General features: G+C 40.4%; 1 protein-coding gene across 1 annotated transcript in view; it reads right to left on the reverse strand.

Moving 5' to 3' along the window:
* The window catches only part of SVEP1 (sushi, von Willebrand factor type A, EGF and pentraxin domain containing 1), a gene marked incomplete at its 5' end in the record, with an annotated part of 208166 nt that overhangs the window by 24079 nt on the left and 165339 nt on the right, over window positions 1-18748 (reverse strand). The window contains 4 exons of the mRNA XM_010843623.1: window positions 5055-5210; window positions 8061-8286; window positions 10181-12972; window positions 14964-15636. Coding sequence (XP_010841925.1) covers window positions 5055-5210; window positions 8061-8286; window positions 10181-12972; window positions 14964-15636 — 3847 coding nt within the window. The remainder of the gene's footprint in view (window positions 1-5054; window positions 5211-8060; window positions 8287-10180; window positions 12973-14963; window positions 15637-18748) is intronic.

The raw sequence follows: 18748 nt of genomic DNA on the forward strand, positions 1-18748 counted from the left end.
GGGAGGATATCAGCTATTTACCCTCAGAGTTACTATATGCTGAGCTAGGCTAAGATTATTGTGTTTTTATTTCTGGATACAATTTTCATGTGTCTTCTTTTTTTTGTGGTTTATCTCTTCTTGTAATCACACCTGTTTCTAATGATAACTTTTTCCTATGTTTTAAATTCCTAATTTGCTATGGAACAATTAATAAGATAAATAAAATTCTGTAACATTATGGGTTCTAAGTAGTGTGTTAAGGGCCCTGGCTTTAATTATATGAATTGCAGCACATGGATTTTGTGTGATGTGTTTTCAATCCTCAGAGCTCTTTGGATACACATTCTCAGAGCTAGTTCTAAATGAGCAATATGTCTGAAAAGGAGCTATCGCCTCTACTTTGATTTTTATCTGCTCAACTATTGTCTTTCATCCCTAATCCTCTACTACTCAAAGGGGTATTTTGTTTGAGTTTACTGACAAAGCTTCACCTACAAAAACTCCACTGACATCTATGGAAGGATACTCACCTGACCTTCCAAAAAATAACCGAACCCAAAAAAGTAAATGTTTTAAAAAATATAGATTATCTTTTTCTTATTGAAAAAGTAATATGTGTTGATTATAGAAGGCTTAGAAAATATGAAAGAGAAGTAAAAAATTTTCTAGAATTCTTCATCCAGAGATAAATCCTGTTAATATTTGCTGTACTTTTCCTGTGCTTATATACTTACATATGCAAAGGAAAACATACATTCTAGTTTGTGAACTATTTATTAATTTTTAGCAAGTACATGACAAACTATTGAATCAGCTCCCTATTTGGGTATTCCAGAGTGGACTGCTGCTGCTGCTAAGTCGCTTCAGTCGGGTCCGACTCTGTGTGACCCCATAGACAGCAGCCCACCAGGCTCCCCCGTCCCTGGGATTCTCCAGGCAAGAGCACTGGAGTGGGTTGCCACTTCCTTCTCCAATGCATGAAACTGAAAAGTGAAGTCACTCAGTTGTGTCCGACTCTTAGCAACCCCATGGACTGCAGCCTACCAGGCTCCTCCGTCCATGGGATTTTCCAGGCAAGAGCATTGGAGTGGGGTGCCATCGCCTTCTCCAAGAGTGGACTACACTCAAGTAGTTAATTTAAGCCAACAGTGTTTTTCTAATTTTTTTCCTCCTTTAATATTTTGCATAATAAATATTCTGTTTCAATCATGTCAATTTTTGTTCCAATAAAATTCTATTTTCTGTAGCTATTGCTGTACAAAGTTGCAAGTTTTACTATTTATTATTTTATGACTTATTATTTACTTTCCCTTCTTTCTTTTTCTCTCTCTATTCCTTTACATATCTTGTTTTTGATGATTAAGCTGGAGTTTTAGATCCAGATTAGCATCAAGTTACTATTTTCAACATAATATATCTGTTTAATCAACAATTAACTTAGATAGCTATATTAATTTTTAGCATCATAGAAACCACTTTACTGCTCATTAACAGCAATTTTAGAACACGATTATCTCATTTTTGTGTTCTTTATTTTGATTTATTACTCAGTTGACTGTCAGTTCAGTTCAGTTCAGTCACTCAGTCGTGTCTGACTCCTTGCAACCCCATGAATCGCAGTATGCCAGGCCTCCCTGTCAATCACCAACTCCTGGAGTTCACTCAGACTCACATCCATCGAGTCAGTGATGCCATCCAGCCATCTCATCCTCTGTTGTCCCCTTCTTCTCCTGCCCCCAATCCCTCCCAGCATCAGAGTCTTTTCCAAGGAGTCTACTCTTCGCATCAGGTGGCCAAAGCACTAGAGTTTCAGCTTTAGCATCATTCCTTCCAAAGAAATCCCAGGGCTGATCTCCTTCAGAATGGACTGGTTGGATCTCCTTGCAGTCCAAGGGACTCTCAAGAGTCTTCTCCAACACCACAGTTTAAAAGCATCAATTCTTTGGCTCTCAGCCTTCTTCACAGTCCAATTCTCACATCCATACATGACCACAGGAAAAACCATAGCCTTGACTAGATGGACCTTTGTTGGCAAAGTAATGTCCCTGCTTTTGAATATGCTATCTAGGTTGGTCATAACTTTCCTTCCAAGGAGTAGTTGACTGTAGGGATTTATATTTCAAGACGATCACATGTCTAGTGACATTTGGGGGATTTAGATGTCTCAAAAACATTGGTAATCCTCATATAAAAATGATAACATTTACAGAGTAGGAAAACTGACCATGATTTATATTAGTTGTCTTAATTGCTTTGTCTGACTTTGGTAATCATATGAATACTAGGAATAATGACAATTACTACCCTCTATTGAGCTCAGACATTGTATAAAGTGTAGTACTTGCCACTTTTCTTTTATCGCTAGTCCTTATAGTAACTTTGTAAAGGTGGTTATCACATACTGGACAGGATGAAACAGAGGCTCAGAGAGGTTCCCCAGCATCTTTACATCCAGCAAAAGCAGAGAGCATGCAACAGAGGTCTGCTGGGACTAAGTCCCTCTTCTTTCCCAGCCACTGACCTTTGGTACTGGGGGAACTTGTTAAGAAATGCAAAAATTCAAAAGTTCTTTTTACGGTAAGACTTTCCCCTAATGGTATGTTTTTCCATTGAGAGGCATAATGTCTGGCTCCATTATTATTATTATTATTATTATTATTTTTGACATCAGTAGCCATGCTGATGAAAACCTAAATCCATTAATTCATAAGAGTTGCAAATTCTGAGATTTGAATTCTATCGTTATTGACTGGAGTTCATTTACTATTTGGTTATCTAGTCATTCAGTTGGGGTTCTCTGGTGGCTCAGCTGGTAAAGAATCTGCCTGCAATGCAGGAGACCTGAGTTCAATCTGTGGGTTGGGAAGATCCCCTGGAGAAGGGAAAGGCTACCCACTCCAGTATTCTGGCCTGGAGAATTCCAGGGACTGTATAGTTCATGAGGTCTAAAAGAGTCATTCAGTTAGCCTTGAAAAGAGACTTTTCCTCTTTCTGATGTACTTTCAAAATAATGGATTTGCCCATGGGAATCCCCTAAAAGTTACCAAATAATCTTTTAGTATCACTATGAGTCTGTCATTCATGACGTATTTGATGTGTCCATTAAAGTTACTGACGCTAAAAAGGTTTCATCTTGGCCATCTTGGGAGCCTTATCCAATTGGCTCCTGAGGTCTTTTTAAAAAACTTTAGTATTTTTGGCTTTGCTGGGTCTTTGTTGCTGCACTGACTTTTCTCTAGTTGAGGTGAGAGGGGGTTACTCTCTAGTTACTCTCTAGGTTTTTCATTGCAGTGGCTTCTCTTGTTGCAGAGCATGGGCTCTGGAGTGAGAGAGTTTTAGAAGATACAGTTCCTGGTCTCTAGAGCAAAGGCTCAGTAGATGTGGCACACAGGCTTAGTTGTTATCCTGGCATGTGGGATCATCCTGTCCCTGGGATTGAACCCATGTCTCCTGCGTTGGCAGGTGGATTCTTTACCTCTGAGCCACCAGGGAAGTCCATCTCCTGAGTTTTCTTTTTTTTAAATATACTGCCTTTGATAGATTCCCTCCTATCTCATATGATAAAGATTTTCTAGGCTAATCTTTTACATACCCTGTTCCAGACCTAGATTTGATCATTTTTGTAAATAACTGGACATAAATATTTAGAGACAGTCTCTCAGGTGCTTCAAACATGGAATAATAACAGTTGCTATAACATCTCTTTCAATTTTGTGGTTACTGGGATATTTCCAAAAATTTTAAGGTAAATCATCCACTTCCTCAAATTTAATGACCCATCAGTTTGCTTTAGATTTTACACCACTTTTCTTCTTAACAAATGCAAGGTTAGTACTCTCACATGAAGAACAACTGAGTTTCAAAACCAGAAAAGCTCTCCAACTGCCATCAACCATTACATTATCATCCTTTTCTCCCCTAAAAAAGAATCTTTTGAGGAAATAAAACAAGATCCACATAAGCCTAGTTTCATCTTTCATGGACCTTGCTTATGAAAATTCTCTGATTCTATGGTCAGCAGGAAAATAATGGAACACACCATACACATTAACAAATCTTTGGCAATGAACACTTCTCAAAACCTCCATTTAATATCATTATAACAACAAAAACAGGGAATAAAGCTTCCTGAAAAATCAAAGGGCAACATTATACAATATAAAAAAGGCCTCTTATATTTCAAGTTTGACGATATGATCATGTTTTGATGGCAGCATTCCCACCAGAGTAAATTGGTGCTGCTAATAGGATTTTAATATTACAAACCAGGCAGGCGTGATCTTGAGACCCATCATTTGGTTAAAACAGCTCTGGGGATTTTTTTTTCAGGCTATACCTGCCTTGAGGGAATCTGGCATCTCAATAAAAAACCCTCCAAGGTATTTGAGCCTGTGGCTTGAGGAAATTCTAGCTGTGCATACTTAAATCCCTGTAGGCACTGCCCCATGGTGACAGATTATGCAAAATATGGTTAACAGGAGGCCAAAACATAGGTTTAAGTGACCAACTAAAGTAACAATGTCAGTCTTGGGCAGGTATGTAAACTTCATTTTTTTCATGGCTTTGGTTTTTTAATTTGAAACTCATTCTGCTTTTTAAAGTTATAAGTCACTTTAAATACTTCCAAGAAAAGGTTACGCTATAAGGCAACATTGTATAAAAAAAGTGTAAAAAAGTCTTTTAGGACTCAAATCAGTGAGATAAAATGGTGTAATACTAAAAATATTCCTACTGCTACTGCTACTGCTAAGTCACTTCAGTCCTGTCCAACTCTGTGCGACCCCATAGACGGCAGCCCACCAGGCTCCCCCATCCCCGGGATTCTCCAGGCAAGAACACTGGACTGGGTTGCCATTTCCTTCTCCAGTGCATGAAAGTGGAAAGTGAAAGTGAAGTCACTCAGTCCTGTCTGACTCTTAGTGACCTCATGGACTGCAGCCTGCCAGGCTCCTCCGTGCATGGGATTTTCCAGGCAAGAGTACTGGAGTGGGGTGCCATTGCCTTCTCTGAAAAATATTCCTAAGTATATTGGAAAAACAAATTAATTCTAGTTAAACAATTTGTTTGCTTACCTCTAATTCATAGCCAGTTTCACAGTGATAAGTAATCGTGCTTTCAAAGTTGTATTCACTGCCAAACACAAATCCATGTTCTGGACTTTCAGGTTTCCCACAAGAAATTGGACTGCAGGATTCATCAGAAAATGGGGGCTCCCAGGTGCCATCAAGCTAAATAACAAATTATAAGTTACACTTAGGAATTAGTGCACATGAATGGGTGTGAGTGAGTGTGCACTCAGTCATGTCCGACTCTCTGCGACCCCATGGACTGCAGCCCGCCAGACTTCTCTGCCCATGGGATTTTCCGGGCAAGAATACTGGAGTGGGTTGCTATCTCCTCCTCCAGGGGAAATGGCACATTAATGAAGACGTCTGGAAATATCGCTAACATAACAGGATAATCCTCAAATGACAGTCAAAGGATCTAGAACTTGCTGCTACTACTGCTACTTATCTTTGACATTAAGAAGCACACGTTAATTATCAGATGGTCATCAGTAAACAATTTTAGACACTTCTAAAACTCATAAAACAAGCATTTTCTTCCTAATAGAATCATTAAAAAAAAATCAAGAACATGAACAAGTATGTCTTCATTATGATGAGAACTGTATGGTAGATACAAATATTCCATGACTTAATACACCCTTATATTTTACATAATTCTACATTTTAATCTAAAGCTGATAAGAAATAGACACGTTCAGGCATACCACCCAAAGTCTAAAAAGATGGCTTCCTTTTCTCCATGTCAACACGAATACTTGAAAACATTCTATGACATATTGTGAGCAAGTCACAAAGTTAAAAAAATAAAAAAACAATAACACACACAGAGACATTACTTTGCCAACAAAGGTCTGTGGAGTCAAAGCTATGGTTTTGCCAGTAGTCATGTACGGATGCGAGGGCTGGACCATAAAGAAGGCTGAGCACCGAAGAACTGACGCTTTCAAACTGTGGTGCTGGAGAGTCCCTTGGACTGGAAGGAGATCAAATCAGTTAATCCTAAAGGATATCAACCCTGAATATTCATTGGAAGGACTGATGCTGAAGCGCCAATACTTCAGCCACCTGATGCAAAGAGCCAACTCATTGGACAAGATCCTGATGCTGGGAAAAACTGACGGCAGGAGAAGAAGGGGGTGATAGAGGATGAGACGGTTGGATGGCATCATTGGCTCGATGGACATGAGTTTGAGCAAACTCTGGGAGATAGTGAAGGACAGTGAAGCCTGGTGTGCTGCAGTCCATGGGGTCGTAAAGAGTTGGACATGACTAAGTGACTGAACAACCAAACACACACACACATTTACTTTATTCCCCCACCACCACAATTAGTATTAACATTTTCCAGTCTTCTTTTGGGGTGTACAAAGAGGTGCACACAGATGTTTCCCTTGAAGACAGTTATTCTCTGCTAATGTTGTATTGTTTTCTTTGAGGAAATAGCATATGAGTTGAATAGCATTTGAAACAGGATTTCAGACTAAACCCGTTATTCTACAGATGAGCCAAAAGTAATTTTATATATATTAATATACACCTGTCACATAATTAACCATTCCCCTAGTGTTGGAAATATACATTATATCTAATTTTTCAATGCTGTAAATAATGCTTCAATAAATATATGTCTTGCACAGATTATTCTAGGTATTACTATTAACTTTCAAAAGCTACACAGTATTATTTTCTTTTGATGTATCTGGAGTTTATTTTAGCATATATTAGTTTTCCCTAGTGGGAAAAATTGTCATGATTCCTTTATTAGGATCTGCTTTTGACAATTTCTTCCATTTCATTCACTTCTCCTTCTAAAAAATTGCACACTAATGCCATGCTGATATGTTGTTGTTCAGTCACTAAGTCGTGTCTGACTCTTTGCAACCCTATGGACTACAGCACACCAGACGTCCCTGTCCTTCACTGTCTCGTGGAGTTTTCTCAAACTCATGTCCATTGAGTCAGTGATGCCATCCAATCATCTCACCCTCTGTCGTTCCCTTTTTCTCCTGCACTCAATCTTTCTCAGCATCAGGGTCTTTTCCAATGAGTAGGCTCTTTGCATCAGGTGGCCAAAGTATTGGAGCTTCAGCTTCAGCATGAGTCCTTCCAATGAAGGTTTAATTCAGGGTTGATTTCCTTAAGGATTGACTGGTTTGATCTCATTGCAGTCCAAGGGACTTCAAGAGTCTTCTCCAGCACCACAATTCAAAAGCGTCAATTCTTTGGTGCTCAACCTTCTTTATAGTCCAACTCTCACATCCATACATGACTACTGGAAAAACGGTAGCTCTGACTATATGGACCTTTGTCAGCAAAATGTCTCTGCTTTTGAATATGCTGTCTAGGTTTGTCATAGCTTTTCTTCCACGGAGCAAGTGTCTTTTAATTTCATGGCTGCAGTCATCTGACAATCCAGCACTGGATTAGGAATGCCATGCTGATAGAAGCTAAGCGATTCTAAGTAACTTTATAAAGTGACATAAGCAGAGGCAGAATTCGACTCCAATTTGTGTCTTCTGCCTCTGCTCTTCTCCTAAAACCAGAAACATACGTGGTAACAGTCAGGGCTCATTTCTACACACAGACTGTCTATGTGTAAAGCATTCACACGGTTAATCTGTCATGAATCTTTTGTTATAGATATCTGAACATTGTATCTATCTTTGGTACTTCTCACGTACCCTTGGCACTTTATTTTTAAAAATGAGAATATTGGAAAGAAATATATGTTTTTATATTTCTGTGAAAAAACTCCTCAAATTCTTTGACAGGATTGGAAACTTGAGGCATTTTCTCTTTTCAGGATAACAAGATACTGCCTGTGTGGGTATATCTATATCTATATCCACATACTTATACACACACATACACTTGCACATATATCCACATGCACACACACAGAGCATAATACACACTTACATATATATCCACATACACACACACTCACATATAGTATAATATACATATAGATGAGTTACACTCTACATGTTCTAATTAAGAAAATCTTACCTGACATGTTGATATATTAACTCCCTCATAGGTATACCCTTCTGCACATGACACAGACACTTGCTTATTCACACTGAAATCATCTCCATGAACAAGTATATGTGTTACATTTGTTGGCAGAGGACATTTTTTAGGACTGCAAGAAATTGTCTCAGGGAACCAACGACCGTCTTTCTGACAGGTGAATGTGTCTATATCTGTATCCATCACATAACCTTCTAGACACCTGCAATTGAAAAGAAAAGTGAGTGCCTTAAATGGAGTGTGATGTAGTTGGTGACTTGTTCTTGGATTCAAGAAGTTGCTACAAAGCTCAGCACACATTTTATATGATATATTAAAATGGACTCAAATGTCAGGGAGATGGTGTTGCCATGCAAAAACAACAGGATAACAATGATCATCAGATCAATCCTCAGTTATTCACATTAAAGAGGAGCCACGTCTAAACTTGCCTTAAATTTTGTTGACATGATTTACCTTTGCTCTGGATGATACCATTATTGAATTCATTTTTATTCTGAAAATACCTAACAGTTCAAGAAATTCTAGACAAGGTTCAAAATAAACTCAGATACTAGTAAGAATGTAGCACAATTAGTATTGACTGGGAATCTATTTTGTTCCAAGAACTGTTCTAAGTCCTCTACATAATGTGTGTCTTTTAATCTTGTTTAGTAGCTATCATGTAACAGTAGTATTGGTGTTCAAACTAGAGTCAATCTGACTCTAAACACTCAGTGATTTTGAAAACTTTGCATTTTTTTCATTCAACAAATGTTTACAGAATATTTATTAAATTCCACTCACTGTTCTAATTGCTCTATAGATACTAAATCATTTTCATGTCAACTCTATGAATAGGTGTGGTTATTTTTATTCCCATTTTATAGGTGAAGAAACTGACGCCAGAGAGATGAAATAACTTCTCCAGGAAGCAGCAGAGCTGAGATTCCTGCCTAGGGAACCTGGCTCTAGAGGCCCTGCTTTTACCACTATACTGAAACCATTTAATTAATATTTATTGGGTGGGTATATTTTCAAAATTTCACAAACTACCAGGCTAGGTAACAGTCACAGGTTTGCAAACTTGGAATGATCAGTTTACTAACAAGTGAAGATCTGAAGATTGTCAACACACAAGGAATAACAAACAGGACAGTCTTAGGAAGCAGGTGGTGGTGTGATTTCTCAAGCTATCTGACACATGAACATCCAAATAGAAAACTGCAAATGCACTTCAAAAGTAAGGAATAATTTTTGTTTTTCTTCTAGGTGCATAACCCACTCTTCCTTAGCTTTCATTTCACTGACAATCTTCCCTCGGGTCTGTTTCTTACTGCAAGTAAGAGAAAATGAAGGGCTAAAATGTCGACAACAGACAGGCTTAAGAAGAGTTATTATTCATAAAACTTAAGAAGCCAATATGTGAAGAATAATCCTTAATTCCTTCAGAGATACCAACAAAATCTAAATTGACTTAGAGGGCTGAGATATATTTGCACATTACAGGCATTTATTCCAATAAAAATCTAAATTATACATTCATTCCATATTTTCTCATTTTTTTAATACTACATTTTAAATAGAGAATTTTTCAGCAAAAAGTCACCATTTGTGCATTAAATGCTTAGTTTGCTCAGATAGCATGGGTTAGACGTCCTCCTAAGACTATCTCCTTATTTATGTTGAAAGTATGTGACTTTTGACCTGAATTCTTCAGTTTTTGCCCTATTTCCCCAACATTTACATATATGAATATAATTCTTAGGTGATATCAAAGAAATATATCAGTGTATCATTCAAAAAAGAGCCTATGAGTTAATAGGTATTAAAGCTAATTAGAGGATCTTGATGGTCCAAGAAGCTCAACAGAACCCATTAATTATGATAACTGTATTAGAAACTATAATCTGAAAATGTGGAAATTTACTTTTACAAGCCAATCTATGGATAATTATGAGCAGAATAAGGCCCAGTGTTAAAAGCTTCAGTTTTCAGAGAACAGCCCAGAGAAGATGTTTTCTTCCCAACTAGCTTAATTTCTGATTTATAGCTTTTCATTTTACAACCCTCCTGTCTGCGCCCCTTGGAGACTCTGGAACCACACACGGTTTTACCTGAGCGTCACTTGACTTTCATAGGTGTGCGCTTCTCCAGTTGCCACTGCATTGGAGACAGATGGTGGAGGTCCACAGGACAGGGGCTCACAGACTGGGTAAGGCTGGCTCCACGTCCCTTTCTCTGTACAAATCAGATCTGAACTGCCTTGGATGACATACCCAGGCTTGCAGGTGTAAGTTATTACATTTTCCTCCAATGAACCCCTCTCAACAATGAACGCATTTGGTATCGTTGGAGGAGAACCACAAGAAGGGTGTTCACAGCGTGGGAAGTCAGAGCTCCACTGGCCATCGGCTTCACAGGTGATCTCAGACAGTCCCAGGAGTTGGAAGCCTTTGAAGCACCGAATCTGAGCTGCCTTTCCACAACTGAAATCTGTCCCATTAACAGCTCCACTCTGAATGGTTGGTGGGGAGCACTTGCAAGGCAAGCAGGAAGGGGGGCTGCCACTCCAGGAGCTATTAGAGAGACACTTTCTTGAAGGACTTCCATGGAGCTTATAACCAGGAAAGCACTGGTACTCTATCTGCCCCCCACGATAAAAGGAAAAGCCATTAGGGAAGCCACGGTCAAGATCTTCAGGAGGGCTGCAGTTGACTGGTTTGCAGAAAGGAACCTGGGCATCCCAGTTACCATCTGACTGACAGGTGAGTTTGGGGGCCCCGTGTAACGCATACCCATCCTGACAGTGGAACACCACTTCCCTCCCGAAGCCGTAGTCCAGGCCATCCATCACCCCATTTGCCACCTGTGATGGGGGAGCACACCGGACGGGCACGCAGATGGGAGTGTTTCCACTCCAACTTCCATCAGCAAGACAAACACGGCTGCTGGCCCCCTCCAGCAAGAAGCCTGTGTTGCAAGTGTACTGAACCTCTTTCTGGAAGGTATATTCCCCTCCCTTTACCTGGCTGTTGGCTGAACTTGGGGGTGAACCACAGTCCACGGGAATACAAACGGGCTCATCTCCATCCCACGTTTTATCTTCTTGGCATGTTCTCCTGCTGGTGCCATTCAGCACATACCCAGAATTACACTCATAGTACAACACGCTCAGGTACGAGTAGTTGCTTCCTCGGATGGAGCCATCCGTAACTGGATTTGGTTTGGGGCATGAGATGGCCTCACAGCGTGGGGAAGCACCGCTCCATTCTCTGTTCCTTAGACAAAGTCTGAGGTCAGAGCCCACCAGAGTGTGCCCAGGTTTGCAGCTATACTGGACGGCACTGCCCGTGGTCGTCTCTGTAACGTGCAGAAAGCCATTTTCAGGAGCAACAGGCAGGTCACATTCCATTGAAATGCATGACGGTGCACTGCCATTCCAAGTTCCATCTTCCTGGCAGATCAGCACAGCGTTCCCCAGGAGTTCGTATCCCGGATTACAGCTGTATGAAACCAGGGTGTTGTATGGAAATTTTGCCGAATGCATAGCAGGAGACCCCTTCGTGTTTCCCCAGATTTTAGCCACTGTTCCCAGAGGATGAGGGGGGTGAGGAGTCACATGCGGAACTTCCATCACGTCGTCTTCTTGGTTAAAATATCCCTGACCATCTCTGACCACAGTAGAGTCTCCAAAATCAATGTGAGGGGGGAGACCACAGTCGATGGGTACACACGTCGGGATGGAGCTTGACCATCCCGACTCTTCACAGGTCTGCATGGCGTGACCAGCTACCTGGAACCCAGGGAAGCAGCTGTAGATGATCATGGCACCGTAGCTGTAATCTGCACCTTCTACGAACCCGTTCTCAATGGGTTGTGGGGGATCACAGTGGATGGCATTGCAAGATGGGACGTCCACATCCCAATCTCCTGTCTCTAAACAAGTCAAAGCTTTGGGACCTTCGAGCCTGAAGCCTCGGTCACAAGAGTATGTAACGGTTTGCCCATAGTGTAGCTTTGTGTAAGACAATTTGCCGTTCAAAATCTCCTTGGGCTTTGGGCACTCAATGGGTTTACAGGTTGGTTTTTTCCCGAGCCAGTGACCATTTTCTCCACAAAGAGTGGTGGTATTGCCCACCAACTCAAAGCCTGGCTTGCATGTATACAAAGCTGTGCTCAGGTAGGCAAGACCTTGCACATCGATGATGCCATTGAGGATTTCCTCAGGCTGCGGGCATTCTACTGGCACGCATTCCGGCAGTGGAGAGCTCCAGGTACCATCAGCTTGGCAGGAGGTGGTAGGATCTCCTTTTAAGAAAAACCCATCCACACAAGAATACTTGACAGTACTTCCAAAGTAAAGAGCAGAAGAAGGAGCAGGGACGCCGAAGGAAATGAGGGGAGGTGGGAGGCACAGAACCATCTTACAAACAGGAAAAGAATCATTCCACTGCTGGGATGGCAAGCATCTCAGGACAGAGCGGCCCTGGAGGACGTGCCCTTCCTTACAGGAAAATGTCACCACTCCCACCTCTGTGGTCAACTCCTTCAATACAAGCTGGTTCTCCAAGAGGGGTGGCTCTGGGCACTTGGCAGGCACACACTTTTGGTTCGGCTTCTTATTCCATTTGCCAGATTTCAGGCATGTCCAAGAATGTTCACCGATAAGCTCGTAACCCTCATTACAGAAAAAGTGAACTTTGGCCCCTACTTCAAAATTTTCTCCTTTTGTGTAGCCGTTCTGGATCGGGGGAGGTTTCCCACAGTTGAGAGGGATGCATGCCAGAGGGGATTCACTGTGCCAGTGGCGATTGGCTTGGCAGACAAACACAGGACTTCCAACTGACTTATAGCCTGGGTTACACTGGTACCTCACTTCACTCTCAAAGGTCCTGCCAGTTGTATGCTGGATAACAGGGAGAGACAATTAAACACAGTTTGTTAACAGATAATATAACTGACAAAATACAATGAATCATAGTAAAGAACTAAAATGCCTGTGTTAAAATAAATCAATTAAAACATAAGCAAATGAGGACTTATATTTTTCCAACAGGTCCACTCTATTTTTTCAATTTAAATAAACAAAAAGGATGGTAGAAGGTCAAATTAAGTAATCAGTCCCTGCAGCAGAAATACTAGCCACAGTGTTAAGACCATAATAAGTAAAAATTCAAGTCTCTAAATTGATTGATGAGTAGATGGAGCAATACCAAAAATTATAAACTGCTTGGTAAATTCAAAAAAATCTCACAATGCTTTAGTTTGTTGTTTTACTCACAGAAAAGAACACATACACAACACAAAGATACATCTGTTTGTGCTGTTAAAAAAATTGCTGCCGTAACATAAAGGTGGAAAACAAAAAGTAGTATTTTATCTTTTAAACAAAAAATATAATATTCATGAGCTCAACATTCAGATACCTAAGTATATAATAATAGATCATTTTAGGCAATACTAAGATGAATGAGTTATTAAAACTTTAAAAACATTACAATGGTTCTTTTGTTAGTGATCATGGTAAAGTCCAGCTTCTGTGCTGCAGTAAACCTCCCAGTATTTGGACATAATTATTTACTTTGTTTACCTATTTATTTCTTGGGTACCCCACATACACGTAAACACCATGATGGATCTAATCACAGACCTATTCAGAATTATTAAATACTAGATCTCGATTCGGAGAAGGCAATGGCACCCCACTCCAGTACTCTTGCCTGGAGAATCCCATGGACGGAGGAGCCTGGTAGGCTGCAGTCCATGGGGTCGCTAGGAGTCGGACACGACTGAGCGACTTCACTTTCACTTTTCACTTTCATGCACTGGAGAAGGAAATGGCAACCCACTCCAGTATTCTTGCCTGGAGAATCCCAGGGACGGGGGAGCCTGGTGGGCTGCCATCTACGGGGTCGCACAGAGTCAGACACGACTGAAATGACTCAGCAGCAGCAGCAGATCTCGATTGCTTACCTGATACCTAGTAGGAGCTCCAGAAATATTTGCTAAATGAATAAATGAAGAAAGCCTTCTTACATATACTAGACACTCTCATTTCAATGGAAAGTTAATATATCTGAATAAAGGTCTTAGACAAAGGCTTTCACTCTTTTAAAATATAAAGGAGAAACGGTGCTATATGCATGTGTGAATTCTTAAGAAGTATTTAATTAGAATATAACCTGCTTAAAATGGCCCTTGATTTGGGGGAATAGATTCTTATTCCTGATTTCTTGATAGATTTAATGAGCAGACACATATTAATGAGAAAGGAGGACGTTTGTGGATAGGATATAATGTTTTGTCCTGATAAAATTACCTTTAGGTGCCCTAAAAGAAAATCACAGAAGCTGTCCTACAGTGAATGGATGGTTTACCGCCCTACCTGTGTCTAAAAATTAGAGATGATAATAGATTTCTCTAGGTTCCTTTTCAACCTTGATTTCTATAAAAATAATACATCCATCTTGCAACAACTTTTATAAAGCAAAATAATACTTTCTTAAAACTGTTTTATTGTAACTTCATGGTTAGGGCTAAGATACTGCTAAGAAGTATTTCAAGTGTCTGTATGCTAGCAGAAGGTAGAAAGCTATAGATTAAAAGGATTTATAACCTCTCAGATTCTCTCCATTATTTACTGCCTACAGATTTAGTCTCCTGTTCAATTATACGCCCCTGCTTCCTTATTTTTCAACAGCATTTTAAAAAATTGGAGTAGAGCTGCTTTCCAATGTTGTGCTCGTATCTGCCGTACAGCAAGGTCAATCAGTCCCGTGTGTAAGTATATCCCCTCTTCCTCGGATTTCCTTCCACACCCCTGCTTCCGAGTAAGCCACGCAGTGGGCTGGCCCTGTCAGCGACGAAAGCCAGGACTCTTGTGAACCAGCCTCTTACCTCCAGAAAGCCGTTCTCAACCTTCGGCGGTTCAGCGCAGGACACGGGGTGGCACGTGGGTGTGGGGCTGCCCCACCGCCCCGTGGCTTCGCAGGCACTCTTCTTCTCCCCTTTGATGTAGAAGCCCCTGTTGCAGCTGTAAGCCACCATGGCTCCAAAACTGTAGTTTGATCCAATTGCATAGCCATTCAGGATTCTGGGCGGCTCCCCACAGCGCACGGGGATACACTGGATGGACATGGGGGAAGGGCTCCACTGCCCACCTCGCAGACACTCAATCTTTGCTGAGGTATTCAGTACAAAACCCTCCATGCACTTGAAGCTCACAACTGAGCCTGCTGCAAATTTTGCTTTGCTCACAGATTCCAGGATGCTGTAGGAAACAGCAGGGGGTTTTTCACAGAAATGAGCTATACAACGGGGCATGGCCTGACCTTCCGGAGGAACCCACTTGCCCTGGGCATTGCAGAGGAGCTGGGAGTTGTCTGCCAGGCTGTAGCCATCTGAGCAATAGTAGAACGCAATGTCTCCAAACAGCCGATGGGCAGTCTCTGGGGACGCGTGCTCCACACTGGGCGGCTCGTCACAGGAGACGGCCAGACATTGCTGGTCACTTCTGCTCCACTTGCCACTGGCCAGGCACTCAATGGTGTCAGGACCGGCAAGGGTGTAGCTATGAGATTGGGGAGAAAGAAACAGTAACGAAAGTATATTTGAGAAAAGGTGTTTGCATCTTCTTATTCTGTTTTTATTTTTGATCTTTCCAACAATGACTTTACTTTTATTCTTTATCCTTTACAACAGTATTTACTGTTTGAATTTGAGCTTATTGACCAAATCATCTTCATTTAAGATACACATCTTGGTAATAATACTAGGGCTTGTTCAGAAAGGGAAGTGGATTTTTTCTATTTAAGAAACTCTAAAAATTGTTATACATTTTCTTACAAATAAAAATGAGGAATAAGTTATGGTTCTGTTTGACTCAACTTAGTTGGAACTTCATCTGTCTACAGATAGTTTCAGTTTCTGACTTGATCATTAGTCCTAAAAGCTCTGATAAACCATAGGTAGCCTCTATGTAACTCTTAGTTATTCTCTTACTTATAATCAATGAACTTTAAAGGAGAGATTATAATTTCAGTCTCCAATGTTTCCAAAGGCCTTAACCACACTGTTAGCATTAAAAGCTGTGTCTGAGTATGGCTATTTGACCAGCACAAATACATTTTGCTTAATAACTCTCAGTCTTTTTTATGTACAAGGCTTTTCACCATATATGATGGTAGATTGATGATTTACAAAAATCTTAAATTAAATAATTCTCAAGTACTCTCTCAATGAAGTAGAACACAATATTAGGATATGCAAAATTAGAATAATTATACTCTGACTTTCATTTTCACTTTCTTACTGAAGAGAAAGAGGATGGGGAGATTGAAAGGAATGCCTAACATCTGATCGGTCCGTCGTTCTGATACTAATGAAGGGTAAGGGGAGTGAAATAATTTGGTAGCAATTGAACTCTGCTAAGAAATACTAATTTCTTCATTTTACAGTGATGGTTCAGAAGGCTACATAATTTGCTGAGAATCACACAGATGCAAGCAGCAGAGTTAGGGTCTGATTTTGGTTTCCTGAATTCTAACACTTCTGTCTTCTCTCCTTAAAATGAGATCAGTTACATCACAGACAGTGGGTATCCTGTGGAAACTGTATGTCAGTGTTAATAGTACAAGTTATTTGACCGACTCTTCAGCAGATTCTTAAATCATCAGTTAGTTAACATCTCCAATTTCACTTATGATAGAGAGGGTGGAATTTCTTTATCTTTGTTGGCAAGATTTATGAAATCTATAGAAAACAGAGATCAGGTAAAAAATGATCGAGCAACATAAGAGATGTTTGTAACCTCCCTACCTACAATAATCATATATTATGCTGTGGGTAGAAATGGTATCAAAGCAAACACTCATAGCTGTACTCAATAGCTAAGGAGTCTCCAGTTGGGGTCTGCGGGAGCTCAATGTAGATAAGCTCAGTTCTTTGTATAAGAATCTGAACTTCATAAACTGTTAGATGGCTTCCATCTTAAAGGGTCTGGGAAGATGTACAAAGACAGTACATTAAAACTTTAATTTTATTATTAAAAATCCATTGTCCAAGGTCTGAGTTCCTAGCTTTGGCTATTACTGTGTAGAACGTGCTCCATTTGTAGACATTCTCAATGTTTTATATTTTTATGGCACAAATTTACATCCTTGGAACATTCTGAACCATGTATCATCATTTTTACAAGGTCCTTTAATGCTGCTACTATATTTCATTGGCTGAAGTTCACAGCCATCACCTGAGACATCCCTGATTTATGAGGATCCATTGTGCCATCTATAAACTGCTTCCTTTATGTCATGAGACTAGCTGCTTTGAGGCAGAAGCCTCTGCCTCCAGAACCTTCCTTATTTCTTAAAGCCTCTTAAGGACACAAAAACTGTGCTTTGTAATCTGGCAGCATTTTGTTAGGCCTCTGACCTCTGATCTGCTGGAAAATCTCCACTAACTACTCTTTGCTAATGGGAAAATCACAGCAAAAAAGCACTTTGTAATGTAGTGGGAGATTACCACTAAATACTTGTATTTTGGACAAATGAACTTAAAGAACGCATTTTTGATACTATCCATACTTTCCTAGAATGGACACCATCCCTTTGTCTTTTCTTTATCACGCTCCATCAACATTTAGTCCTTCATTGGACAATGTGGCGATGCTATATGCTAGAATCGCTTCCCCCAGCACACAAGGCAATGCCAGTGCCTGTACTTGTTTACACATCCGTGTCCCAGACGAAACAGCTTTTGAGAGGAGTCATGAAGAAAGCAGGAAAGGATGAAAAGTAACAGGAGCAAAGAAATGGGAGTGTGGTATAGCCGAGGCCTTCTGTGGACTTACACACAGGAATGGCTTATGAACATCTGGAAAAGGAAGCAGCGGTCACTAGGATCTCATGTGTTTTTTGACAACTTCTGATGGCTAATGAGTGAAAGTGTGGCAGGCATAAAGGAACTGGAAACTGTTTTTGACAGTTACTCCGACAAGGTGTCTCATAAGATTTTAGCTGACAAAATGCTGCTGGAACAGAAAGATATTTAAGTGGTTTATTAACTGGATGACCCAAAGAGTACTGGTTAACAGAAGTAAGCTAGCTGGGCATTTCCTATCTTGTGAATGCCACAAAACTCTGTCCTTAGCCCACTGGTTTGTAAACATACATAAGTGTAGGGTGAAGGATGAGGGTTTTAATAATCCAATTCAATGTTTCTAATCTTACAAGGTAATATTTATAACAAAGATAAAATAGAGGTCCTATATATAGATAACAAAGAAAAACTGCACGGAGGGAAACCCGGCTTAGTGGCAGCCCATGTAAAAGACTTTAGTTTCATCAAACGAATTGAGTGAGTCAATGGTGGCATCCTTAAAAGGGTTACTGTATCTCTAGAATACAGTTTATTTAACTTATATGCAGAGTACATCATGAGAAACACTGGACTGGAAGAAACACAAGCTAGAATCAAGATTGCCGGGAGAAATATCAATAACCTCAGATATGCAGATGATACCACCCTTATGGCAGAAAGTGAAGAGGAACTAAAAAGCCTCTTGATGAAGGTGAAAGTGGAGAGTGAAAAAGTTGGCTTAAAGCTCAACATTCAGAAAACAAAGATCATGGCATCCGGTCCCATCACTTTATGGGAAATAGATGGGGAAACAGTGGAAACAGTGT

Source organism: Bison bison, unplaced genomic scaffold, assembly GCF_000754665.1.
Source record: "Bison bison bison isolate TAMUID 2011002044 unplaced genomic scaffold, Bison_UMD1.0 scf7180017864183, whole genome shotgun sequence".
NCBI classification, from domain to species: domain Eukaryota; kingdom Metazoa; phylum Chordata; class Mammalia; order Artiodactyla; family Bovidae; genus Bison; species Bison bison.